The sequence below is a fragment of the Hoplias malabaricus genome, chromosome X1 (genome assembly GCF_029633855.1).
Source record: "Hoplias malabaricus isolate fHopMal1 chromosome X1, fHopMal1.hap1, whole genome shotgun sequence".
Taxonomy (NCBI): Eukaryota; Metazoa; Chordata; class Actinopteri; order Characiformes; family Erythrinidae; genus Hoplias; species Hoplias malabaricus.
In genome coordinates this window covers 16736862-16763455 of record NC_089818.1, presented here as the reverse complement: position 1 = coordinate 16763455, position 26594 = coordinate 16736862, and the positions used below count along the sequence as shown (strand labels likewise).

The 26594-nt window shown below is 38.7% G+C and overlaps 2 protein-coding genes and 1 pseudogene across 2 annotated transcripts; 2 read left to right on the top strand and 1 right to left on the bottom strand.

Annotated features, from left to right (window-relative positions):
- LOC136675459 (polymeric immunoglobulin receptor-like) overlaps positions 1-26594 on the bottom strand; it is a 60380-nt pseudogene that overhangs the window by 14943 nt on the left and 18843 nt on the right.
- Positions 1089-26519, top strand: LOC136675565 (polymeric immunoglobulin receptor-like). The gene is made up of 10 exons (XM_066652184.1): positions 1089-1212; positions 1315-1652; positions 1846-1852; positions 4807-5121; positions 5224-5514; positions 5618-5668; positions 21845-22159; positions 22262-22552; positions 22687-22749; positions 26452-26519. Exons 1-10 carry the CDS (start codon positions 1089-1091, stop codon positions 26517-26519), a joined length of 1863 nt encoding a protein of 620 aa, XP_066508281.1.
- On the top strand, positions 10774-17564 carry LOC136675735 (polymeric immunoglobulin receptor-like). The gene is made up of 11 exons (XM_066652467.1): positions 10774-10998; positions 11198-11365; positions 11607-11927; positions 12030-12320; positions 12474-12501; positions 12765-12856; positions 15065-15111; positions 15530-15580; positions 17027-17098; positions 17201-17239; positions 17326-17564. The coding sequence occupies exons 1-10, from the start codon at positions 10917-10919 to the stop codon at positions 17219-17221; spliced, it is 1173 nt and encodes a 390-aa protein (XP_066508564.1). The 5' UTR covers positions 10774-10916; the 3' UTR covers positions 17222-17239; positions 17326-17564.

Here is a 26594-nt window from a genome sequence, read left to right as displayed (position 1 = left end):
GCAAGGCAGAAATGAGTCACCAATCTGACTACCAATTTGTTTTTGGACTGTGAGAGGAAACCGGAGCACCCACAGGAAATCCACGCGGACACGAGGAGAACACACCAAACTCCTCAAAGACAGTCATCAGGAATGGGACATGAACCCACAACCTCCAGGTCCCTGGTGCTGTGTGACTGTGGCACTACCTGCTTCACCACAGTGTAAAGGGCAGCATGTAATGTACATTAACATGAACATTAAAATACAAAAACGGACATAAAAGATGTAAAAGTTTGTAAACTGGATAACACTGAGTGCGGCTGTATCTGCAAATCTACAGTACTCCAACTCCAACAGGTGCAGAAAACAAAGTAATAGACATAGCCAAAGGCTTAGGTTTGCTCTTGACATTGGTGGTGATCTGTGAATCATGTTTATGAGCCCTATCTTAGTTAAGTAAGTCAAAACTATTGATAAATAATATTCTTCCAAAAAACAGAAAATCTCATGAACTAAATCTAATTATTAGAGACAACTAGCACTAGGTATTTTTAACCAATCTATTCTGAGCAGGAGAGGTTCAGAAACAGGAAAGACACAAGTCAAATGTACTTCCCTCAGAGGGAGGAAGAGTATTTATTTATCTCTGGAGCCTCTTACAGAAAGATGTACTTCTACTCCCTCATGGGTTCTTTAATTATCTCTGTGTTCTTCCTCTACATCTCAGGTAAGATCAATGCTGCATCATTCCTGTGCACTGGAGGTGTGTTCTTCACTCTCTCACTGCTTTAAATACACTTTGATTAACTCACCTTGATCAGTTATGACCAGTTTATTCCTCTGATATATTTCTGAAGAAGTTCCTGAGTCGGAGTAACACTGTTGTACCATTTGACTTCTTCTCTGTAGAGTCTGAGAGTGTGAAGACACTGAGGAATGTAGCTGTAAAAAGTGGAGGATCTCTCACTATTCCATGTTTTTATGATGAACAATACAAATCAAACCCTAAATACTGGTGTAAGGGGTATTACTGGAGCTCCTGTGGAATAGTAGCCCATACAAACACAAGAGGAAGAACATCAGTCACTGATTATCCGACCCAGAATATGTTTACTGTGGAACTCAACAGTCTCCAAGACTCTGACTCTGGAGATTATTGGTGCGCTGTGGAAATTGGAGATAAATGGACACCAGATGATGGTGATTATTTGTACCTGACGGTCAGTGCAGGTAAGAAGTCTCTCTGTGTGAAGTAGAACCTGTTCACTGTAACGTAAAGCTTGTTTGATGGAGGACGTGTTTACAGCACTCATTCTCTGCCTCTTTATTCAGATCCTGCTGTGTCTGTGATAAACAGCAGAGTGAGTGGTCAGGAAGGGGGCAGTGTCAGTGTGCAGTGTCTCTACAGAACTGATTATAAGAATAAACAGAAGCAGTGGTGCAGATTTAGAGACTGGAGCTGCTTAACATCCCAGAATTCAGCAGTGCAGATCAGTGATGATGGGAGAGGAGTGGTCAGTGCGGAGATGAGTGGACTGAAGAAGAGTGATGCTGGCTGGTACTGGTTCAGTGCAGGAGAAGTGGGAGTTACCGTTCACCTCACTGTCACTGAAAGACCTACAAGTAAGATCACATCTATCAGAAACACTGCTGACCGTCCTGCTGTAACTGTGCCACTAACACCAGATTATTTCTCTTCTTCAACCGAAACAACACCTGTGACTACAATTTCCTCAACTGTGAAAATCAGCATCAGTGAGACCACATTAGTTATGACCACAGTGTGGTTTGATGATTGATGAAATTAAATGAATTTGTAGAAAGAATGAATGTTTGTCATTTTAGGTTCCAGCAACAATGGAGACTCCAAGTTTATCTGGATTCTATCTGCGTCAGGTCTTGGTCTGTGTTATAATTTTCATATTGAGAAAACAGTCCAGTGAGTATTAATCTGACATTTTCTTACGGGACTTTTTAATCACATTTACACTGTTTTACACTCATCCATCGGTTTAATATGCTCCATTCACTCCATCTCTCTGTAACAGAAGCAAATCAACCAGAGAGCAGAGAGAGGAGCAGTAACTCTGCAGTTCACACTGTAAATGCTGTGAGTGTTGGGTGGTTTCATGTTGTATGAGTTTGTGTTCAAACACACAGAGCATTTATTAGTATTGTACCTCTTTGGCATGAGATTTTGTCATCTGGGTGTATGTGTGTGTGTGTGCGTCAGAACTTTACTGTTTAAGATAGAGCAACGCACTATAATGTACATACCATGCAAAAAAAGAATGTAAGATTTTATTTTTCACATTCACACATATGCACACAATACCATTACTGAAACATTACCAGACTGACTTATCCTGGGCAAGTAATGTCCACAGGTTTTGTTTGAAATGTCTCAGGAAACTGATGTGGTTTACAACAGTGCAGACACAGATGGTATAAATACACCTGTAAGTGAACTTTTAAAAATAAAGCTATTGCCCTGAATCACACCTCTGTTTTGACCACATGAAACAGAGACATGGGTTGTCTGAAGGCCTAAGTGTTCATGAGGGGTTCAGGTTTTACTAATGCTCTTTAGCCTTACCAATCATAGAGTTCAGCTGTTGAATGGCTGAGATCTCCCTTTATTTCTAAAATCGTCTCATTTTTCTGCTCTCTCCAGCAGCCGGAGATGATGAATTAGTTTCACATGTAATAGGTCAGTCAGAATTTCCCATACTTTATATAATTCTTTATTATATGAGGTGCTTTTGACACCTTTTAGGTTTCTGCTTATTGTTTCTGTTCGGTTTGTGTTGGTTCCAGGTGTAAACAGCTGTATTCCTGGACAAACAGCCTGACCGGGCCAACTGCAAGAAGAAACTTCACCAAAGATCAAGCGAAACAAAGCCTTCTCTAAAAAAACATTTAGTGATTTCAGCACTAGAACAATAGAATCTTCATATTGGCCAGTGTAGGTCACTGTATATAAATGCACATTGCTTTAAAGTTTCCTGTTATTTATATGCTTTAAAAGAGCCATTATTCACTCTCAGATTCAGTCTTGTTTTCTATTCTTGACAAATATATGGTGTAAATTGGTTTTCTGTAGATGGAACTGTGCTGCAACAGAAATTTTAATTAAAATATAATGTATTTCATGTTCAAATTTTGACCATTTATTTTCTTTCATTACCACCCATTATTAAATTGTTAATAAAATATTAACTATTTATTCAGTAGAACAGACGTTTTAAATGCTATGTTAACACACTGGGGGAAAGTATGTGCTGTTTCACAGCCCACATTTAGTGTTTTATTAGATAACAGTGCATTAACTGTGTAAATGTTCAAAAGTGTGTTCTCTTATGTACATATTAACACTTAGAATAAAATGAAAACATTTAAAATCAGCAGTAGCATATTGCAAAATTCTGGGGCCCAACACAAGAAGTGGGTTTGAGGTCCTGTTTCCAGCATGCTAAAAGAAAAGACACAATACATCACTCTTACACTGAGCAATGCCCAAAACATGCCTTTCCTATTGCAATTTTCTGAGCTAATTCCTTCACAGTGTCTGTCAGTTCAATTTGACTTTTTTGGAACATTATTTTTCTCAGGCAGTCTTTGAAAAGGTTTTAAAAAAGAGACTTTTCTATGCCACAGTGACAGATATGGTTAAATAAAGAGGCAGCCACATAGACAGAACAGAGGAATGCCTGAGGAGCAAAAGCTCAGTCAGATGTTTTTCCAGCCTTCTGTGGGCCCTTGTACTTTTACAGTGCAGCAAAGATATGTGCTTTCTCAACTTTTTTTTTAAACAGATCCATATTCTGCTGAACTGTGTAGTTGTTTGGTGACAAAACTATTTCACATGCAAAGTGAGCCTTAATTTCGTCTCATGAGTTTTGGGTAACAACTGGGTTTTCTGGTCCTCACTGAAGGCCACACTAACGGTCCATAGATGGGAAGTGAGACACATTAAAGCATTGTAGTCTTCATGGGCAGCTATGGACTGTTGAACAAAGAGTGAGAAAGGTGCAGCTGATTCACTTACCCGTCATCAAACCTAAACCAATCACAATATTGGCCTGAAATCAACCCCTTAATTCTTCTACAACCAATCACAGTCATTTCACAGGGCTTACTCACACTCACACGGCCTTAAACTGCACACATTGTATTTTTTATCAAGTGCAATATCCAGCAAATAGAGATTTTTTTTGTATTAATACACACCAAACAGAATTTAAAGCCTGGTTGAACTGCTCCTGATTGACTGTCCTCTCTGGGTGTGAACACAGTGAAATCTCTCTGAAATCAGTAACTGTTTTAATTTTATTCTTAATTTTTATTAATTGAATTAATGTTATTTAAATTTTGATTAACTGATTTAGCATCAAAAGAACTTTGGTATTTTTGACAAATCTATTCAGAGCAGGAGAGGGTCAGAACAGGAAGAACACTTCAGTCAAATGTACTTCACTCAGACGCAGGAAGAGTATTTGTGTCTGGAGCCTCTTACAGAAAGATGCACTTCTACTCCCTCATGAGTTCTTTAATTCTCTCTGTGTTCTTCCTCTACATCTCAGGTAAGATCAATGCTGCATCATTCCTGTGCACTGGAGGTGTGTTCTTCACTCTCTCACTGCTTTAAATACACTTTGATTAACTCACCTGCTCCAGGGTGCAGAGTGGATACTGAATAATAACATTTAGGACGAGGGTGAAATGTGTTTGCTCAGTTATGACCAGTTTATTCCTCTGATATAGTTCTGAAGCAGTTCCTGAGTCGGAGTAACACTGTTGTACCATTTGACTTCTTCTCTGTAGAGTCTGAGAGTGTGAAGACACTGAGGAATGTAGCTGTAAAAAGTGGTGAATTTCTCACCATTCCATGTTTTTATGATGAACAATACAAATCAAACCCTAAATACTGGTGTACGGGGTATTTTCAGAGCCTCTGTCAAATAGTAGCCCGTACAAACACAAGTGGAAGAACGTCAGTCACTGATTATCCGACCCAGAATATGTTTACTGTGGAACTCAACAGTCTCCAAGACTCTGACTCGGGATATTATTGGTGCGCTGTGGAAATCAAAGGTGGTTCAGATGACAGTGATTATTTGTACCTGACGGTCAGTGCAGGTAAGAAGTCTCTCTGTGTGAAGTAGAACCTGTTCACAGTAACTTAAAGCTTGTTTGATGGAGGACGTGTTTACAGCACTCATTCTCTGCCTCTTTATTCAGATCCTGCTGTGTCTGTGATAAACAGCAGAGTGAGTGGTCAGGAAGGGGGCAGTGTCAGTGTCCAGTGTCTCTACAGAACTGATTATAAGAATAAACAGAAGCAGTGGTGCAGATTTAGAGACTGGCGCTGCTTAACATCCCAGAATTCAGCAGTGCAGATCAGTGATGATGGGAGAGGAGCGGTCAGTGTGGAGATGAGTGGACTGAAGAAGAGTGATGCTGGCTGGTACTGGTTCAGTGCAGGAAAGGTGGGAGTTACAGTTCACCTCACTGTCACTGAAAGACCTACAAGTAAGATCACATCTATCAGAAACACTGCCCATATCTGCTGACCGTCCTGCTGTAACTGTGCTACTAATATCAGTTTATTCCTCCTTTTCAACAGCAACAACAGCAGTGACTACAAGTTCAACCGAGAAAACCAGCATCAGTGAGATAACATCAGGTATGATCACAAAATGTATAAGAATTAATAAAAGTATAAATAATAGACATTATTCATGTTTTTTCTTTCTAGGTTCCACAACCTTTACCAAAAATGTAGAGTCATCAACAGCAAATCAGTAAGTAGTGAAGTTCTAAGAAAAGCAAGCAGATGTGACATGAAGTAATGATAAATGTGCAAAATGCAGATTTTCTTCTTGTTTGGTAGTGTACACTTTTACAAACTCAAATCCAATCAGCACTAACTTATACATTGTACGACCAAAAGTTTATAGACAATGGTTCATCCAGCTTCTCCCCTGAAATTAGGGACATTAATAGGGATTTTGTCTCCAGTTTTCCATGTTTTACACCTGATAAATAATTGGTTTACCCCATCAAGCCAAATATTTGTGTAGGGCAGATATTGGTGTTAGCCATTAAAATCTGTACAATATTAACTTGTTTTAAACATCTCAGTATACCACTTTTCAGTTTTTGCTTTCCTTGCAGAACAACTGCTTTGTGTACAGGAAAAACATCCTCCTCTGCAAAAACACTTTCTGAACATGTTACTGACTCAAGTAATTTCCAAACAACGTAGAGAGATGTTTATTATTTGTGTACCTGTGCACTATTTATGAAAATGAAATATATATTATTCACTGTGGGCCTTCATCTGTTACATGAATAACTTACACAGGTCATGTGTCTTCATTCACTGCAGCAACAAAAACTCCAAGCTTGTCTATATTCTACTGGCTGTAGGCCTGGGAGTGCTGCTCCTCCTGGTCTGTGTTATAACCTTCATGTTGAAAACAAAGTCCAGTAAGTATTTCTCTGACATTGTCTTATAAGCCTTTAAATCCCTTTTACATCATTTTCAGTTTTCCCCAGAAGCTGTAAATCAGCCACGACGTGTTTTACTGCTCAGCTTAGACTTTAGCGTTGGAGCTTTGATGCTAAAATGACTAACATTTAAAGATGCTTTTGAAGCATACAATATTTATAAGATAATACAAGTAGATTACTATTATAATGATCTGTGCAAGGTGCTCCATTCACTCCATCTCTCTTCAACAGAAGCAAGTCAAACAGAGACCAGAGAGAGTAGCAGTAACACTGCAGTTCATACTGTAAGTTCTGTGAGTGATTGGGGGCTTCATGTTGTGTGAGGTTCAGTGTTTTAACACATAGTGCAGTAGTTACTATTGTGCCTCTTTTGTCCCAGAAAGAAGAAGGTAAGTCTTATTCTTCACATCCGTTTGCTTTTAACTGTATTTAATCACGGAAACATTAAGAGACTGAGTAAGGAGTCACTGATGTGATTGTATCAGTTTGTCCGTGTTCTTGTGTTTACATCCATGGGTTTATACGTTAGACCAGAGTAACCAGGCCAACACTTGCTTTCAGAAAAATGAATATGACACATGGATGTGTGTATAAACAATGATGAATAACATCAAACATTTTGCTCATATTAGTTTTTAGTTATTAAAATCATGTGTGTGTGTGTGTGTGTGTGTAAAACAGAACTCTACAGCTGAAAATGCAGTAACATATAGCAATGTGGTGATTAAAAAGAAGACGGTATGATTTTATTGTTCATATTCCCCTACATATAAACAGCATTTCATTACTGAAACATTACCTGACTGATTTCCCCTGAGAAAATCATGCCCCAGCCTTTCTCAGGAAACTGATGTGCTTTACAGCAATGTAAGATGACAAAAATACAGCTGCAATTTTTTTAATCTTAAAAATAAAGCTGTTACCCTGTTTCACACATCTTTTAATGACACATATTAAAGATCCATTATCTGTAACCGCTTATCCAATTTTAGGGTCGCGGGGGGTCCAGAGCCTACCTGGAATCATTGGGCGCAAGGCGGGAATACACCCTGGAGGGGACGCCAGTCCTTCACAGGGCAACACAGACACACACACTCACACACTCGGACACTTTCGAGTCGCCAATCCACCTGCAACGTGTGTTTTTTTTTTTTTGGACTGTGGGAGGAAACCGGAGCACCCAGAGGAAACCCACGCGGACACGGGGAGAACACACCAACTCCTCACAGACAGTCACCCGGAGCGGGAATCGAACCCACAACCTCCAGGCCCCTGGAGCTGTGTGACTGCGAGACTACCTGCTGCGCTACCTGTTTCTGGGAAATGTCTGTTTTTGGTGGTGGTTCCTAATCTTTATCAAATCTTCAGTTTCAGCTGCTGAAAGAAAATTTATTTTGTATAAAATTGTTCCATTTTCCAGCTCTCTCCAGCAGCCGGAGATGATGCAGTGATCTACAGCTCTGTGCTTCACGAATAAGAGGTGAGTCAAATTACAGCATGTTTTTTATTTGATAAGAATTTTTCAGTCTTCCACTCTTTCTTTTTTTTTTATTTGGTCTGTTTGGATTCCATGTACACAGCAGTAGTTCTGAACAAAAAGCCAGGCCAGATCAGTTGCAAAGAACACACTGCACTGTGAATCAAGCAAGACAAGTCATTTATTTAAAGCTTGAAAAACAGTTTTCTAATCAAAGTGCTCAATGTCGTTTAGCAGGTTTATCAACAACTGTGTTATACCCACATGTATTTTACACACATAAATGTAAATGTTATATATGCATTGCTAAAACCTTTATTGTTGTTCATCATATGTCTAATAGAACCCTGAGTCACCCTCAGAGCCCATCTTCTATTCTTCCTCTGACCACTTTATAGCCTTGGGTTTCTGTAGATGGACTCTATGCTGCAACAGTATTTTTAAAATGTTTCAATTCTAAGCATTTCTCATTTCTTGATAAAAACCTGATTTTAAACTTATTAAGAAAATATTATAAATATATTCTGTAGACCAGACATTTTTAACTGCTATGTTGAGTTTAACACACAGCCCACATAGTGTTTTGTAGGTTTTTATTTCAGGAAATAAACTGTAATTCTTTATTAAGTGTGTAAATATGTAAAAGTGTGTTTTCTGTAGAGGGTGTGTATTTGACTTGGAAAAAAAATAACTATTAATTTTGCATACAAATGTAAACATCAGATATTACCAGACTTCACTTGCTGCCTACATTTAATCACCCCTTGATGAAATAAAGCTCCACTGCTACTGAGTATAAACACAAGTTTATAGCGCTCTCAAAGCACTAAAATCTACATGATTTCTAATAGGGTCAGTGGTGTCCAGAACAATTTTACAGAAGCACAGACATAACCACTTCTACTGTTCCCTAAACAAATCTGATCCACACCATCAGCCCATTATCAAAGGGCCCTGGAGCTGTGTTTCATCACATGATGCCCTTAACTTTATCTTCCACTATTTACTGAAATTTTCAGGAATATCTGTAAATTTACATTGAGTTATTACAGTGTCTTCAGTTTTCTGTCTGTAATTCAGAGTTGTTGCTGACAGAGGAAAATCAGAGAAAAGATGTTAATGCAATACTCTTACAGCAGGACGGTCAGCAGATATGAGCAGTGTTTCTGACAGATGTGATCTTACTTGTAGGTCTTTCAGTGACAGTGAGGTGAACACGAACTCCCACTTCTCCTGCACTGAACCAGTACCAGCCAGCATCACTCTTCTTCAGTCCACTCATCTCCACACTGACCGCTTCTCTCCCATCATCACTGATCTGCACTGCTGAATTCTGGGATGTTAAGCAGCTCCAGTCTCTAAATCTGCACCACGGCTTCTCTTTATTCTTATAATCAGTTCTGTAGAGACACTGGACACTAACACTGCCCCCTTCCTGACCACTCACTCTGCTGTTTATCACAGACACAGCAGGATCTGAATAAAGAAGCAGAGAATGAGTGCTGTAAACACATCCTCCATCAAACAAGCTTTACGTTACAGTGAACGGGTTCTACAGAGATAGCCAGACTCCTAGAGACTGTTGATTTCCACAGTAAACAAATTGTGGGTCGCATAATCAATGACGGATGTTCTTCCACTTGTGTTTGTACGGGCTACTATTCCACAGGAGCTCCAGTACTTCCCCTTACACCAGTATTTAGGGTTTGATTTGTATTGTTCACCATAAAAACATGGAATGTTAGATACTCCACTTTTTACAGCTAAATTTTCAGTGTCTTCACACTCTCAGACTCTACAGAGAAGAAGTCAAATGGTACAACAGTGTTACTCCGACTCAGGAACTGCTTCAGAACTATATCAGAGGAATAAACTGGTCATAACTGAGCAAACACATTTCACCCTCGTCCTAAATGTTATTATTCAGTATCCACTCTGCACCCTGGAGCAGGTGAGTTAATCAAAGTGTATTTAAAGCAGTGAGAGAGTGAAGAACACACCTCCAGTGCACAGGAATGATGCAGCATTGATCTTACCTGAGATGTAGAGGAAGAACACAGAGAGAATTAAAGAAATCATGAGGGAGTAAATGTGCATCTGCCTGTTAGTGTCTCCAGAGATAAATATTTTCTCAATGAGTGAAATATCATATTCTGATTGAAGCAGCTCTATTTCAGAGCTCTTCCTGATTTCAGCACTTGCTGCTTCTGACTGTGGATCAGTGCAGGGTTGTACTTTTTTCAACTCCAGATTACTTTGCGGCTGTAACGGTTCCAACTCACCGACAGGGGGCAGCAGCAGACTATAAAACACTGAAGTACAAAAAGATTCAGGTTGTTTTAAGTCATAGAACACTGACTGTGTCCAGAAATGTTTGCTAGTCCCCGTGTCCTTCCCCTTATTTCTTACTCTCCCAGAGAATTGTTGAAATTTCTTCTTGAAATTCTTCTTAAAGTCTACACTTTGATAACATCAACACCATAAAACCTATATAGAAAAGGACAAACAAAGTATTTACATGTTAATACCTCTCCCTTCGCAATGTCAAAAGATTGTAAACAAAAATGACTGGTCCTTTCCTTCTTAAAGGGTTTTGTGTAATAGATCTGTGCTGATCCTGGGTCATTGTCGCTCTCAGTGAAGGCTGCACTAACGGCCGATAGAGGGCACTCAAGGGCGTTTGACTGGAAAAGAGAAAAGAGACAAACTGCAGCACTGTGATCCAGCAATGACTGTAATAACACACACACACACACACACACAAACCAGAACATAAAGCTTGGTTGAGCCATGTGCTCGTGGTTGACCACCCTCTCTGTTGTGAACACGGTTAGGTAAAACTGAAATGTGTAACTTTTTTGGGCAGTGTACACTGATGTGTCCTTCACTGGAAGCTCCTCCAGTATTCAGACTCCGTACTTAGGAACAGGGGAGGGTCCGTATGAAAACAGCAAAAATTAAGGTTTCTGGACACGGCCTGTTCCACAAATCAGGATTAACCTTCTCCCTTTATTCCTGCTCCGGTAAGTGAAGGATTTGAGAAAAACAGAAATAAGAATAATGAACTCTCACAGTCATTTATTTCGATTTTTGTTAAATAAAATATTTAGATCAGAACTAGGTTAACACTTTAAACCAGTTTAAACCTGAATTATATTTGATTTATTCTCTTTTTTAATTCACATAATAATAAATCAATATTTTTTTTTTCGAACCAATCAGAACCAATGCAGAGCAAGAGAGGGTCAGAAACAGGAAGAACACTTCAGTCAAATGTACTTCACTCAGAGGCAGGAAGAGTATTTGTCTCTGGAGACTCTTACAGAAAGATGCACATTTACTCCCTCATGATTTCTTTAATTCTCTCTGTGTTCTTCCTCTACATCTCAGGTAAGATCAATGCTGCATCATTCCTGTGCACTGGAGGTGTGTTCTTCACTCTCTCACTGCTTTAAATATACTTTGATTAACTCACCTGCTCCAGGGTGCAGAGTGGATACTGAATAATAACATTTAGGACGAGGGTGAAATGTGTTTGCTCAGTTATGACCAGTTTATTCCTCTGATATAGTTCTGAAGCAGTTCCTGAGTTGGAGTAACACTGTTGTACCATTTGACTTCTTCTCTGTAGAGTCTGAGAGTGTGAAGACACTGAAAGATCTAGCTGTAAAAAGTGGAGGATCTCTCACCATTCCATGTTTTTATAATGGAAAATACAAATCAAACCCTAAATACTGGTGTAAGGGGAAGTACTGGAGCTCCTGTGGAATAGTAGCCCGTACAAACACAAGAGGAAGAACATTAGTCACTGATTATCCAACCCAGAATATGTTTCTTGTGGAACTCAACAGTCTCCAAGAGTCTGACTCTGGAGATTATTGGTGCGCTGTGGAAATTGGAGATAAATGGACACCAGATGAGAGTGATTATTTGTACCTGACGGTCAGTGCAGGTAAGAAGTCTCTCTGTGTGAAGTAGAACCTGTTCACTGTAACTTAAAGCTTGTTTGATGGAGGACGTGTTTACAGCACTCATTCTCTGCCTCTTTATTCAGATCCTGCTGTGTCTGTGATAAACAGCAGAGTGAGTGGTCAGGAAGAGGGCAGTATCAGTGTCCAGTGTCTCTACAGAACTGATTATAAGAATAAACAGAAGCAGTGGTGCAGATTCAGAGACTGGAGCTGCTTAACATCCCAGAATTCAGCAGTGCAGATCAGTGATGATGGGAGAGGAGCGGTCAGTGTGGAAATGAGTGGACTGAAGAAGAGTGATGCTGGCTGGTACTGGTTCAGTGCAGGAGAAGTGGGAGTTACTGTTCACCTCACTGTCACTGAAAGACCTACAAGTAAGATCACATCTATCAGAAACACTGCCCATATCTGCTGACCGTCCTACTGTAAATGTTCTTGAATTCTAAAGCCAAGTGTCTATTTTGTGTGTTGCAAAATCATTAAAATACTGTAATTCATTTATGTAATTGGTCTTACATGTTCTACAGATACGACAAGAAAATCAGGGACTACACTGTAAGTAATGACCTTCTTTATGTGACATTTACCTTTAAAAACAGCTGAATTTCACACCTTCCCTTCGTTTGCTTTTAACTGAAGAACAGCCTCCTTTTCTGCAGTGACTTCTGACAGAGTAAATGACTCGAGCAAAAGCAAAACAAAGCAAAACATGTAATTCACTCAAAGAAAAACAAAGATGTGTTTCTTTCAGGTTAAATGTGCCCAGGATGTGTAAGCAATGCTAGTTTAATCATATCATGTGTCTTCATTCATTGCAGAAGTGGAAACACCATGTTTCTCTGGATTCTACTGGCTGCAGGACTCGGACTTTTGGTCAGCGTTGTGACCTACCTGTTGAGAAGAATGTTCAGTAAGTACTCCCTCTCTTCTATTGTCATAGGAGCTTTTGAGATTTTACCAAAAGCATTCCATGAATAGATTTCTGAATCCAGTTTGATCTGTATTTCAACAAAAATAGTACGACATTTCCAAACTTTTATCTGGAAATCTCATTCTGAAACCGATGCCTGCAATACATTTAAATAAATGAGGAACAGGGTCAGTTCTTGAAAATAATGCAATGTTAAAGAAACACTTCAAAAATTTGATACATCATGGTTGTGTATAACAACAGATCACTGAGTAATCCTGTTTAAGGTTATTACACCCTCTAGAATAAACTCATAATCTAAATAAATAAATAGTTGCACCCAGAATAATTTGACAGGAAGGAAACCTGGTGAATAGGTTTGACATCGTGGGACATCTGAATGATTCAAGTTTAATGCTCAGCCAGCAGTAAAACCAGGGCCAGTGTTCTGACGAGTTGTGCTACCTTGTTGAAATGTGCTACTTTGCAGCTCTGCACATGCTCAGACCCAAAAATGTGGTATTTTACATGATAAATCTCCTTTATGTTAATTTACCGTTATTATTTATTAAAATGTATTATTCAAATTGTACACGACTCATTGAATAAAAAAAAAAAACTATAAAACATTTCTTATCACCATAATTGCCTTATCATTTTTTAATTAGGAGATTTATGCTGTGCATATCTCCTGCTTATACAGCATTTCTGATAAACTACATTTAGCTTATATGAGTCTCACCTACTGTTTTATTTAAGCAACTGTACATATAACAGTACGCTATGGCAGCACATTTCGACAAGGTAGCACAGCTCGTCAGAACACCTGCTCAGTGGGTGTTGGTGAGGGTTGAGTGGGGGTTGGCATTGCTCACCCAAATATCCTCTCTGCCCACCCACAAAGCACGCTGAGCCAGCTGAACCTTTGCTTATTTCTGATTGGCTCTTTGAGTAGACCAACTGTCACCTGCAGCTCAGCAGAGCAGACGAGTTCTGACACTGTGAACAGGAGAGGAAGTGATGTAATAGGACTGACTTTAAGCTCAAACCCGCATGGTAGAGTTGGCTTAATTTTTGGTGACATTTTACTTGTTATTTCTTTCACAAAATCATTCTGGTTTCTTAGTGGCAGTTACTCTCTGTTAGTTCACATTGTAATTGAAGTATTTTACAATTTTTTTACATTATGCACATAATCTATACATTTAATACATTTATAATAATAAGAAAACTTCTCACAAGCACCCTATTCCTGAGTCTGTGTCTGTGTGCTCTCTCAGGAGCTTGTGTTGAGTCTCTGCTTTTATTAGGATCCTTTCTGTTTAGAAAGTTGTTAAACTGTCCAGACTGTCTAATAAAAGTATTATGGGGCCAATTCTTTCAAGGTTTTTTTCCTGAATCATTTACTTTGTGAAGAAAAACTCGAGTGTGTTTAGATAGAGCTAGCTAAAAAAATATTATGTTGTCAGCTACAGTGTGTGATGTAAGTCCTGTTATGGATATGTAATGGCCGGATTTAAGGTGGAAACCATGAGAAGCATGTAAATGTGTTCTTTTTGGTCACGTTATCATGACAAAATTGTACATGTCTTTCATAAGAGAGACACTCGAAACATATACGCACATGAAGCGTGTCTGCCTGTGTAATGATGATTTAAACAAACTTTCTGATACACAGACACGAGAAAGACTCGATTTTTAAAAATGGAAAAACGTGGCCAGAGTAAAAGAAAATGGGAATGGGTATGATTCTAGATCACCTTTTTCCCTGATTACAGGCATGGGATGGTGCAGTACACCATTAGGTATCTCTACAGTTCCATGCAGAGAAGTCTGGCATAGCGTTAGCATACTGAGAGACACTAATTCTGTATGTGTAGCTCAATAAATATTGCCCATATTAGTCAAAATACTTAATAATGTATTGCTCCTGGTTTTCTTTGATGAGGATATATAACTTTCCAAATTCCTAATGGCACATGATGCTACACATTTCACTGCCACCTTTTTTGAAACATGTTGCAGGAATTATATTGGGAATTTATTAGGAGTTTATTTACAAAAATCTATGTTCATGAGGATAATAGTCAAATATTTGTTCTGATTTTAATCCACACATTTCAAACTGTACTAACCACTGCTTATAAAAATAAACTTTTCTATTCTATCTTTTCTCCGTTCCATCACTACTTCACCAACTACAAACAGATCCAGCCGAGACCAGAGAGAGGATCAGTGACACCACAGTTCACACAGTCAGTATTAATGCTGATAAGTGGCTCTTTTGTGCTCTTGTTGTTTCTCTTGGATACTCCCCTGCTCAGATAGATTTATTATTTTTGAGCTATGCATCTTGCTGATGTGCTTTCCTTTGCCATGTCTTTGTTCTCTTTTTTCCTGTTATTAAAGATTATTAGCTATAAATGCAGCTAAAATTACATATTGATGTAGTATTTACAGCTTTTCTGTGTCTCTCATAAATTTGTGCTGTCACTGCTGTTCTTCTCTGGCTTTAGATTTGCAGGTTTTGAAGCCCATTTCTCAGTAAAATGATTTTGGTTGTTTAAAAAATAGTAAGGCTGGTGTGTGTGTGTTTGTGTATGTGTGTGTGTGTGTGTGTGTGTGTGTGTGTGTGTGTGTGTGTGTGTGTGTGTGTGTGTGTGTGTGTAAAAGCAATCTCAAGATTCAAAGACATACACTAAGGTGAAACCCAATAAAAGGAAGGTAAGACCATTAATCTGCCTTTAAACTTTATTTGATCACTGAAACATTAAGAGACTGAGAAAGGTGTCTGTGACTTTATTGTATCGTGTTTTTTTCTGTTATTGTGGTTTTATGCATGTTTTTTGAGAAAAAGCCAGAATGATTCTATAAATTATCTTTGGCCTGTTTTACACTGAAAAACCATTAAAAAAGCACATTATTTCATATTATACCTAATTAAATATGTTGTGTTTTCAAAATAAACAAATTTAAATGCTACAACAGATTATAGAAAAAGGTTTGACAGCAAAGTGTTCACAACTTCAGAAATCTGCCTTTCTCTTCCACAACAGCTGAAATACATGCAGTAAATGACACCTTGTGATAAATTGTTTCAGGTGTTGGTTTTGTGTTTCCTGCAATCCAATCTTAGCCTATGCAGCAGTATATAGATCTTGCTTGTCTTTTCTTGTGTTTCAGAATGTGTCACACATTCTCTTTTGGGAACAGATCAGTTTAAAAGAAGGCCAAGTCAGCCCCTGCACCTTCTTCTTTCACAGCCGTGGCTTTGAGCGTTGTCTTGTTGAAATGAGCATTGACGTCCTTAAAAAGGTCTCTTCTAGGAGGCAGCAGTTTGCATCTTTTAGCATTAAAGTTAATGCTAGAACAAAGTTAATGCTAAAAAAACAGTGGTTATATCCAATCTTAAAAACAATTCTTGTCCCTCTATACTCTCCCTTAAATGCCCTAATCACAGAGTGGATGCATGAGATAGTAGAAACTAAAACATGGATCTTTTGTTCACAAAGTCTGTGCAAATTTAAAAATTACTTTGTTCTTTTTTTGAATTCTCCACCCAGTGCCAGCTTTTTCTGATTTACAGGTGTATGGTAGAGGACAGTAACTAGAATGAACTTTGATCCAGTTCTGATAATAATTGTTCCTCACTGGCATCAGACTAAGAGCAGCATGGTGGTGCAGCAGGTAGTGACACAGTCACAGGTTGTGGGTTCAAGTCCTGCTCCGGGTGACTGTGTGTGAGGAGTTTGGTGTGTTCTCCCTGTGTCTGCATGGGTTTCTTCTGGGTGCTCTGTTTTCTTCCCACGGTCCAAAAGCACACGTTGGTAGGTGGATCGGGACTCATAAAAGTGTCTGTAGGTGTGAGTGAGTGGTCTACAGATTGTAGGATTGGGAAAGAGCAAGGCCAAGCAGTTAGTGAAGTACTGCTCTGTCTTAGCAGTTACAGGGAGCCTGTGCTGTATATATGGAGAAGACAATGTTACCTCTATCCATGAGAAATGTATATTGTGAATTTAATCATGAACTTTGTAAAGGTTTTGGATTTTACAAGTCAAATCCAAATTAAGTATTAAAATGTAACAGAATTCTGCAGTTGACACCTCAATAATGTATATGATTACTGAAACATTATCAGACTGACTTATCAATAGTAATAACTATCCACAGCCTTCATCTGCAGCAGCTCAGGAAACTGACTTTATCTACGTCAATGTAGCCTCAGCTTCCAAAAACACAACTGTAAGTGACTTTAATGTCATAAATTAGATTTCAGTTTAGATTTAAAGCAAGCAGAGAGATCCTTTTATTCCTAAAGCGTCTCCATTTTCCAACTCTCTCCAGCTGCCGGGGACGATGCAGTGATGTAAAACTCTGTAAGAGGTGAGTCAAAATACAGTATAATTTATTATATGATGAGTTTATTACACTTTTTAGAATTGTTCTAATTGTTTCTGTGCTGATTGCAGTTGTGCGTGGCTATATTTCTGAACAAAATACCAGACCACATCATTTTCAAAGAAGAAGGATGCTGCAGTTCAGTTCAAACAAATCAAAGAATTCATCACAAAATACCAAAAAAACATGTAATTTCACAGCTTTAATAGAAGTATTCACATCACAGTGTACAGTGAAGTGGATGTAAAGATTACTATGATATACCCATGTGTAGTTTTCATACATTAAAGTAAATATGTGCATTGGTGAATACATTAATTTATCACATATTTTAGGAGAGCCCATAGTCATCACCTTCTATTCCTTCTGACCACTGCAGGGTCTTGAAACAGTTTTCTGTAAATGGCCCATTGCCTCTGTTCTCCAACTCTAGTTTTAAATTCTGTGAGCTTTGTGCATTTATCATTTTTTAAAACTTGCTTTTAAAATAATTAATAAAATATTATTAACATATTTATTCAGTACTTGAAGCTTACATTAAACAAAGTTTAACATTAAGTGTGTAAATGTGTAGAAGTGTGCTTTCTATTCCTCCTGAGATGTGAACACAGTGAGTGCCAAACTCAACAACTCAAATACTATCATTTACATAAAGCTTCTCTGCTCTTTACCTACTGCAACCAGCAACTACACAGCTGTTAAGGGAAGTGCAGCTGAATTCAGAAAAACACAGAGAGATTTGAAATAGAGGTGAGGTGCAAAAGAGCAAAATATAAGTAACAGTACAAGCAGGTTTTGATGGCTGTTGATTTGGCTCAATGTTGTTGTGTCCAGCTGCTGCTATTCTGGAGATTTCCACACTCGGGTACAAACACCTCAGAGAACACTACATTAAGAACATTTGTTGTTCACAAGTTAATGTGCTCCCAGCATCACAATGTTTTTAAATTTCTGTGAGAAAACCAGCAGTAATTTAGTGAGTGGAGCAGGGGCATTTTCCCCTTTTTAGCTTCATTTAACACAGAGACCAAAATAAACATAGCACAAAAAGTAAGGAAATTTGTGTTTAGTAGATTATCTCTTTATTGAAACAATGCTTCTTGGGAATGACTCTGACACCGTTTAAAAGCCTGTTAATTTCCCTAAATGGAGCCACATTTGTAAGGAACATGCATTTGTGGGATGAGCAGTAGAGCTGAGTATGGGTTGCGCCCATGAACAATTTGCCAAATCTTCTCTGCCAAAATCGCCAAAAACCATATTAGTCACACATAGGTTGTTTTTACACTTTTTTACCCTATTTTTCAATAGAAGTTAGAATAGTAAATAGAAGACCACCAAGGAGCGAGTATTATTTTGGTGGCGGGGGCGCTGCCCTCGTAAAGATTTCTTTCAAGAGGCTACTCAGAGGCTGGGCTGACTGCTATGCTGTCTTTGTCCACTAGAGGGAGACACAGGTCTACTCCCCAGTAATTGCGTTCATCACCCAACGCCTGATCATTTCCCTATTTAAGGGCTGCTTACAACCGCTTTCGTGCTTAGCCTTGGTTGCCTAAGACAGCGGTCAGCCCAACCCCTGAGTAGCCTCTTGAAAGCGATCTTGACACCAAAATCACACCCGATCTGTGGTGGACTTGTTGGGTCCCTGCTATTGGAAAAATAGGGTAAAAAGTGGCAAACAACCCATGTGTGTCTAAAGGTCCTGTGTGATCAGTTAAGCTGAGAGTATGGACAGAGTGTAGAAACAGGAATGTGTTCATAAATTTATGACTGATTGGTGAAAGACTGCTCTCTATTAAGATAAAATATATTTAATTTCACTGTATGAACATGATGAGACGTTGTGTGACAGTCTGTAGATTGTTATTAAGTATTCGGTCCCCTTGAACTTTTCAAACTTTTGCCACAGTTCATGCTTAAAAAATAAAGATATAAAATTTATTTTTTTTCTGAAGAATCAACAAGTGGGACACAATCGTGAAGTGGAATGAAATTTATTTTATGTGTCAAACTTTTTTTAACAAATAAAAACTGAAAAGTGGGGCGTGCAATATTATTCAGCCCCCTTGCGTTAATACTTTGTAGCGCCAGCTTTTGCTGCAATTACAGCTGCAAGTCGCTTGGCGTATGTCTCTATCAGTTTTGCACATCGAGAGACTGAAATTCTTGCCCATTCTTCCTTGCAAAACAGCTTGAGCTCAGTGAGGTTGGATGGAGAGCGTTTGTGAACAGCAGTCTTCAGCTCTTTCCACAGATTCTCGATTTGATTCAATTCGATTGGATTCAGGTCTGGACTTTGACTTGGCCATTCCAACACCTAGATACGTTTATTTGTGAACCATTCCATTGTAGATTTGGCTTTATGTTTTGGATCATTGTCTTGTTGGAAGATAAATCCCAGTCTCAGGTCTCTTGCAGACTCCAACAGGTTTTCTTCCAGAATGGTCCTGTATTTGGCCCCATCTCTCTTCCCATCAATTCTGACCATCTTCCCTGTCTCTGCTGACGAAAAGCAGGCCCAAACCATGATGCTGCCACCACCATGTTTGACAGTGGGGATGGTGTGTTCAGGGTGATGAGCTGTGTTGCTTTTACGCCAAACATATTGTTTTGCATTGTGGCCAAACAGTTTGATTTTGGTTTTATCTGACCAGAGCACCTTCTTCCACATGATTGGTGTCTCCCAGGTGGCTTGTGACAAACTTTAAACGAGACTTTTTATGCAAATCTTTGAGAAATGGCTTTCTTCTTGCCACTCTTCCATAAAGGCCAGATTTGTGCAGTGTACGACTGATTGTTGTCCTATGGACAGACTCTCCCACCTCAGCTATAGATCTCTGCAGTTCATCCAGAGTGATCATGGGCCTCTTGGCTGCGTCTCTGATCAGTCTTCTCTTTGTTCGAGATGAAAGTTTAGAGGAACAGCCAGGTCTTGGTAGATTTGCAGTGGTCTAATACTCCTTCCATTTCAATATGATTGCTTGCACAGTGCTCCTTGGGATGTTTAAAGCTTGGGAAATCTTTTTGTATCCAAATCCGGCTTTAAACTTTTCCACAACAGTATCTCGGACCTGCCTGGTGTTTTCCTTGGTCTTCATGATGTTTTCTGCGCTTTGAACAGAACCCTGAGACTATCACAGAGCAGGTGCATTTATACGCATATATTTTATCATCATCAATCATTTGGGACAACATTGGATCATTCAGAAATCCTCACTGAATTTCTGGAGTGAGTTTGCTGCACTGAAAGTAAAGGGGCCGAATAATATTGCACGCCCCACTTTTCAGTTTTTTATTTGTTAAAAAAGTTTGACACATCCAATAAATTTCATTCCACTTCACGATTGTGTCCCACTTGTTGATTCTTCACAAAAAAACTACAATTTTTTATCTTTATGTTTGAAGCCTGAAATGTGGCAAAACGTTGAAAAGTTCAAGGGGGCCGAATGTACATTAAGAAGTATGATCTACAACCCTCCAGTAGCTTTATTCACACTTCTTTTATTATTAACCCTTTATTTATTAGTAAAACCACATCAGTGTCATTTCACAGTGAAGAGTATGGGTTTGTTAGACTGAAGCAACACTGCAATAAAATGTTTATGAAGCACATTTAAATCAGTGAAAGACTGAAAAACACAAAGAACACCTCCAGTGCACAGGAATGATGCAGCATTGATCTTACCTGAGATGTAGAGGAAGAACACAGAGAGAATTAAAGAACTCATGAGGGAGTAGAAGTGCATCTTTCTGTAAGAGGCTCCAGAGACAAATACACGTCCTGCCTCTGAGTGAAACAGATCCACTTCAGAACTCTTCCTGTTTTCAGCTACTGAGGTTCCAAAAGGGTCCAACACTAAATGACCACTATGTTACATTTTGACCATAAAATGACATCTTCAAAATCATTATGATGCTCCACTGAACTGTAATAAGGCGAACAGACCCTGATTTCTCATTGCTACTCTGGACTCAGCACTGCAGAAACTGCACTGTGTAACTTTTGGAGGAGGTTAACATTGATAATCAGTTCACAGGGCTTACTCACATTACTCAGCATTCAACTTCACATATCAGCTACAAAATACACACTTGTTTTAATACATACAAAGCAGAATTTAACACATGGTGGATCTCCTAGTAAAAAAGCATTTGCATTTAAATAACTGGTATTTTTAACCAATCTATTCAGAGCAGGAGAGGGTCAGAAACAGGAAGAACACTTCAGTCAAATGTACTTCACTCAGAGGCAGGAAGAGTATTTGTCTCTGGAGCCTCTTACAGAAATATGCACTTCTACTCCCTCATGAGTTCTTTAATTCTCTCTGTGTTCTTCCTCTACATCTCAGGTAAGATCAATACTGCATCATTCCTGTGCACTGGAGGTGTGTTCTTCAATCTCTCACTGCTTTAAATACACTTTGATTAACTCACCTGCTCCAGGGTGCAGAGTGGATACTGAATAATAACATTTAGGACGAGGGTGAAATGTGTTTGCTCAGTTATGACCAGTTTATTCCTCTGATATAGTTCTGAAGCAGTTCCTGAGTCGGAGTAAGACTGTTGTACCATTTGACTTCTTCTCTGTAGAGTCTGAGAGTGTGAAGACACTGAGGAATGTAGCTGTAAAAAGTGGAGGATCTCTCACTATTCCATGTTTTTATGATGAACAATACAAATCAAACCCTAAATACTGGTGTAAGGGGAAGTACTGGAGCTCCTGTGGAATAGTAGCCCGTACAAACACAAGAGGAAGAACATCAGTCACTGATAATCCGACCCAGAATATGTTTACTGTGGAACTCAACAGTCTCCAAGACTCTGACTCTGGATATTATTGGTGCGCTGTGGAAATCAAAAGTGGTTCAGATGACGGTGATTATTTGTACCTGACGGTCAGTGCAGGTAAGAAGTCTCTCTGTGTGAAGTAGAACCTGTTCACTGTAACTTAAAGCTTGTTTGATGGAGGACATGTTTACAGCACTCATTCCCTGCCTCTTTATTCAGATCCTGCTGTGTCTGTGAACAACAGCAGAGTGAGTGGTCAGGAAGGGGGGAGTGTCAGTGTCCAGTGTCTCTACAGAACTGATTATAAGAATAAACAGAAGCAGTGGTGCAGATTTAGAGACTGGAGCTGCTTAACATCCCAGAATTCATCAGTGCAGATCAGTGATGATGGGAGAGGAGCGGTCAGTGTGGAGATGAGTGGACTGAAGAAGAGTGATGCTGGCTGGTACTGGTTCAGTGCAGGAGAAGTGGGAGTTACTGTTCACCTCACTGTCACTGAAAGACCTACAAGTAAGATCACATCTATCAGAAACACTGCCCATACCCAGAGGGCAATGAATATTTGGCCCAAATGTGGTCTACATCTGCAGATGTCTTATGGCGCCAATTTGCAATTGAATGATGACATTTCTCTTTTTCAACAGCAACAACTGCTGTGACTACAATTTCCTCAACTGAGAAAAGCATTATCAGTGAGATCTCACCAGGTGAGATCACAAACTTGTGTTAGAATTAAAAGTAATGAATAAACAAATAAAAATCCAATATTTGTTTTTTTTCTAGATGTCACACCTCTGATAAAAAATGAAAAGTCAACAACAGCAAATAAGTAAGTAGTGAACTTCTGTTACAGCTACACTTTCACACTTCAGTGTAGTATACTTTTGCTTTTTGCAGAACTGTAATAACAACAAAAAATAACAACTCTGAATATGCACAAGTTCCAACCAAAGTGTGAAATGACGTATGAAACGTATACAAAATGCAAATGTTCTCCTTATATGGCAGTGTAAACTCTAACAGCCTTAGGTCAGAGACTAATTTCTGGAGGAACTATGTTTAAGGAAGGCTTTACACTAGAGAGAACATTGCTGTAAAAAATGATTTTTTTTATCTTTTAAAAAAAACTTTTAGTTACAAGAATATTAGTGAGGTCTGATTCTGATATTAGATTATTAGTTCTAGAAAACAAATTCCACTTTAACATAACTATTTTTTAACCACTCAACTAACAACAAGAGCGTGGACAACAAGTAATTATCACATCATGAGACATGTTTATTGATTGTGTACTTTAGTGACTGATAAAGTAGTTTCTTTGGCATGTAACTCTTAATAATATGATATTTTTGTGTGGTAGTGACTCATATGCTTCATGGTGGGTCTCCTTTTCTTAATTAATAACTTACACAGGCCATGTGACTTAACTGACTGCAGCAATGGAAACTCAAAGCTTATCTGGATTCTCCTGGCTGTAGGCCTCGGACTGCTCCTGCTCCTGGTCTGTGTTATAACCTTCATATTGAGAAAACCTTCCAGTAAGTATTTGTTGGCGCAGGCTTTTTAATCAAATGTACACTTTATTACACTCATCAGCACTCACTCCTTCTCTCTCTAACAGAAGCAAGTCAAACAGAGAGCAGAGAGAGGAGCAGTAACTCTGCAGTTCACACTGTAAGTGCTGTGAGTGATAGGGGGCTTCATGTTGTTTCAGGTCAGGTGTGTTGCAGGAGAAAGTACTGTGCGTCTTTGGCATCAGATTTTGTCATTGGTTTAATGTGTGCGTGTGTGTGTGTGTGTGTGTGTGTGACTGAAATAGACCTGTACAGCTGAAGCTGAAGACTCAGTAACATACAGCACTGTGATTCCCAAAAAGAAGAAAGTAAGACTTTATTCTTTACCTTCATCTCCTTTAATGCCTGAATGTATAGAACACAAGGGATTATTTTGTTTTACCACTCTGTCACTGATTACTTCTCTTAGATTTATTTCACTAGAAACGTAATGTACTTTCAGAGAAATGAATATGATACATTTAGGTGTAGCGAACTGTAATGTATGATGTTAGTCATTTTTGATATTATACTATTTTATATATTTTAAGATTATGAAATCGTGTGTGTGTGTGTGTGTTAGATCTCTACATCTGAAGTTGAAGACTCTGTGACATACAGTACTATAATTCCCCAGAATAAGAATGTAAGCCCATATTCATCACAGCCATCTACTTAAAAGCTGTATCACTGAAACATTAAGGGATTGAATAGTGTGTTACGTACAGCACTGTTAAGAAAAAAAAGTGGTTAAGATTTTATTCTTCTCAATCTCCTACATATAAACAGCTTTTGGTTACTGAAACATCTCCAGCCTGACTTATCCTGAGACCACAATATTTTTCAGGGGAATTAGAGCTGCCCTCAGTTATGTAAAGGCACTAAATATTTATGAGAAATACCTGGTTTTGATGGAGGTTCTCAAGCCTAAGTCTTTATCTTAGCTGCTGAAAGAGCTGAGACCTTCATTTATTTCTAAAACTGTCCCAAATTACAGCTCTCTCCAGCAGCTGAAGATGATGCAGTGATCTACAGCTCTGTGCTTCACAAATAAGAGGCGAACTACACAATTCCTTATTATGTAATGGGTTTATTAACACATTCCAGCCTGTTTTTTCAGTTCAATCACTGGTGTATACAGCCCTATTCATTCATTCATTCATTCATTGTCTGTAACCGCTTACCTAGTTCAGGGTATTCCTGGGTCTGGAGCCTCCCCAGAATCACTCAGCGCAAGGCAGGAACACATCCGTGCCAGTTCTTCACAGAACGACACTCACACATTCACTCATACCTATGGACACTTTTGAGCAGCCAATCCACTTACCAATGTGTGTTTTTGGACCGTGGGAGGAAACCAGAGCAAACAGAGGACACCCACGCCGACATGTGGAGAACACACCAAGCTCCTCACAGACATTCACCCGGAGTGTGGCTCGAACCCACAACTGATGTAAATAGATGTAAAAAAAAAGGATGTTCCACAAACTGAGCTGAAAGTGATCATAGGAGATTGCAGTAACCCTGAGCTGAGGCGGTGGTCTTGATTATAGCTGTTCTAAAGCATAAACAGATCAGTAATTCATGCCAAAGACAGGAGATTATGAAGCAGTTGAGTAGTTTACAAAATCTCCCAGGTTTTTAAAATCTTTACAGCTCTATGATCACAGCGTGTGTGGAATCATTTGTGTGCCACACAGAAGCACTCTGACGCCCTGAAACAGAAAACACACCAGGGATAATAAAGTAGTGAACCAGCATTCATATCAGACTTACATCAGTTTAAAATGATAAACTCTATAATGTTATGAAAGTCTGATCTCTTCAATAATTAAGGAACCAGTGAAGAATATGGGCTTATTTTAATAAATATTAGCATGTTTCAGAACATATAAATGTGCTGTAAAGTAATAACAAACCCTCGTACTTACACATTGACACCAGAACATGTGTCTGATGCTGTCAGAAGAGTCAAGAAATCAAAACAAGTCAAAATGCATTCTACTGTTTTTAAAACACAAACAATATTTATTAATATTTATATAGATATTATAATATTTATTACAGCTTCAGGTTTTGTTGATCAAAGAAAAATGTTTGTGATCGTACCTAGAGTGTCCATCATTCCCTCAGTTTGTTTGCCTCTGAAAGATATATTTTTACCTGCTTCTGTTAACATAAGAAACCAGAGTAACCCTTTACCAAGGAGGAAACAGGACACTTACATATCATGAGGAGCTGAAATATACCTCAATAAACCTATATAAAGGCTTATTACAACTGGCCTCGGCTGTCACAGCAGCTGCTAATATCCAGTTGAATGTTAATATTTAAGATCATTTTTAGATTTCTTTCCAGCATTAAGTTATAACATTGCACTTTGTGGAGTGGAGTGGAGGTGTCTTATAAACAGAACTGAATACATAACAGTGTTATAAAATATAGTACAAGATACAGCTGTTAGAGTTGAACAAGGACACAGTGTCACTGATGTAAGCACTGCTCTCTCAAAGCACTAAAATCTACATTAGTTCTAACGGTGTCAGTGGTGTCCAGAATCATTCTACAGGAGCACAGACTCAACCACTTCAGCTGTAGAAACACACCAGATCCACACCATCAGCTCATTATCATGCTTCGGGAATGTTATTATCATGCTTCAGGAATTCAGGTATGAAATACAGAAGAAATGTGTTATTATTCAGTCGTATTACAACAACAGATCAATTCTACTGCCATGTTTCTGTTCGTGAATGTTGTAGAAGTTCAGGGTTAGTGCCAATTTATTAAACTGGTTTATTTCTAACATGCTTTGTGATCATACCCAATGTGGTCTCACTGATGCTGGTTTCTCAGACGTAGAGACAGAACTCAAAGCTGTTGTTGCTGTTGAAAAGAAGAGTAAACTGGTTCTAGTGACATAGTTACAGCAGGACGGTCAACAGATATTTTCTGATAGATGTGATCTTACTTGTAGGTCTTTCAGTCTTATAATCAGT

Bases quoted from the DNA above. Each gene is read 5' to 3' on its own strand.
- LOC136675565 (XM_066652184.1), top strand. From the start codon at position 1,089: ATGTTTACTGTGGAACTCAACAGTCTCCAAGACTCTGACTCTGGAGAT. The intron at 5,515-5,617 runs GTAAGATCACAT...CAGCAACAACAG, and splicing joins TGTCACTGAAAGACCTACAA to CAGTGACTACAAGTTCAACC. The intron at 5,669-21,844 runs GTATGATCACAA...TCTTCTCTGTAG, and splicing joins CATCAGTGAGATAACATCAG to AGTCTGAGAGTGTGAAGACA.
- LOC136675735 (XM_066652467.1), top strand. From the start codon at position 10,917: ATGAAAACAGCAAAAATTAAGGTTTCTGGACACGGCCTGTTCCACAAA. The intron at 11,928-12,029 runs GTAAGAAGTCTC...CTCTTTATTCAG, and splicing joins GTACCTGACGGTCAGTGCAG to ATCCTGCTGTGTCTGTGATA. The intron at 15,581-17,026 runs GTAAGACCATTA...AACTATCCACAG, and splicing joins TGAAACCCAATAAAAGGAAG to CCTTCATCTGCAGCAGCTCA.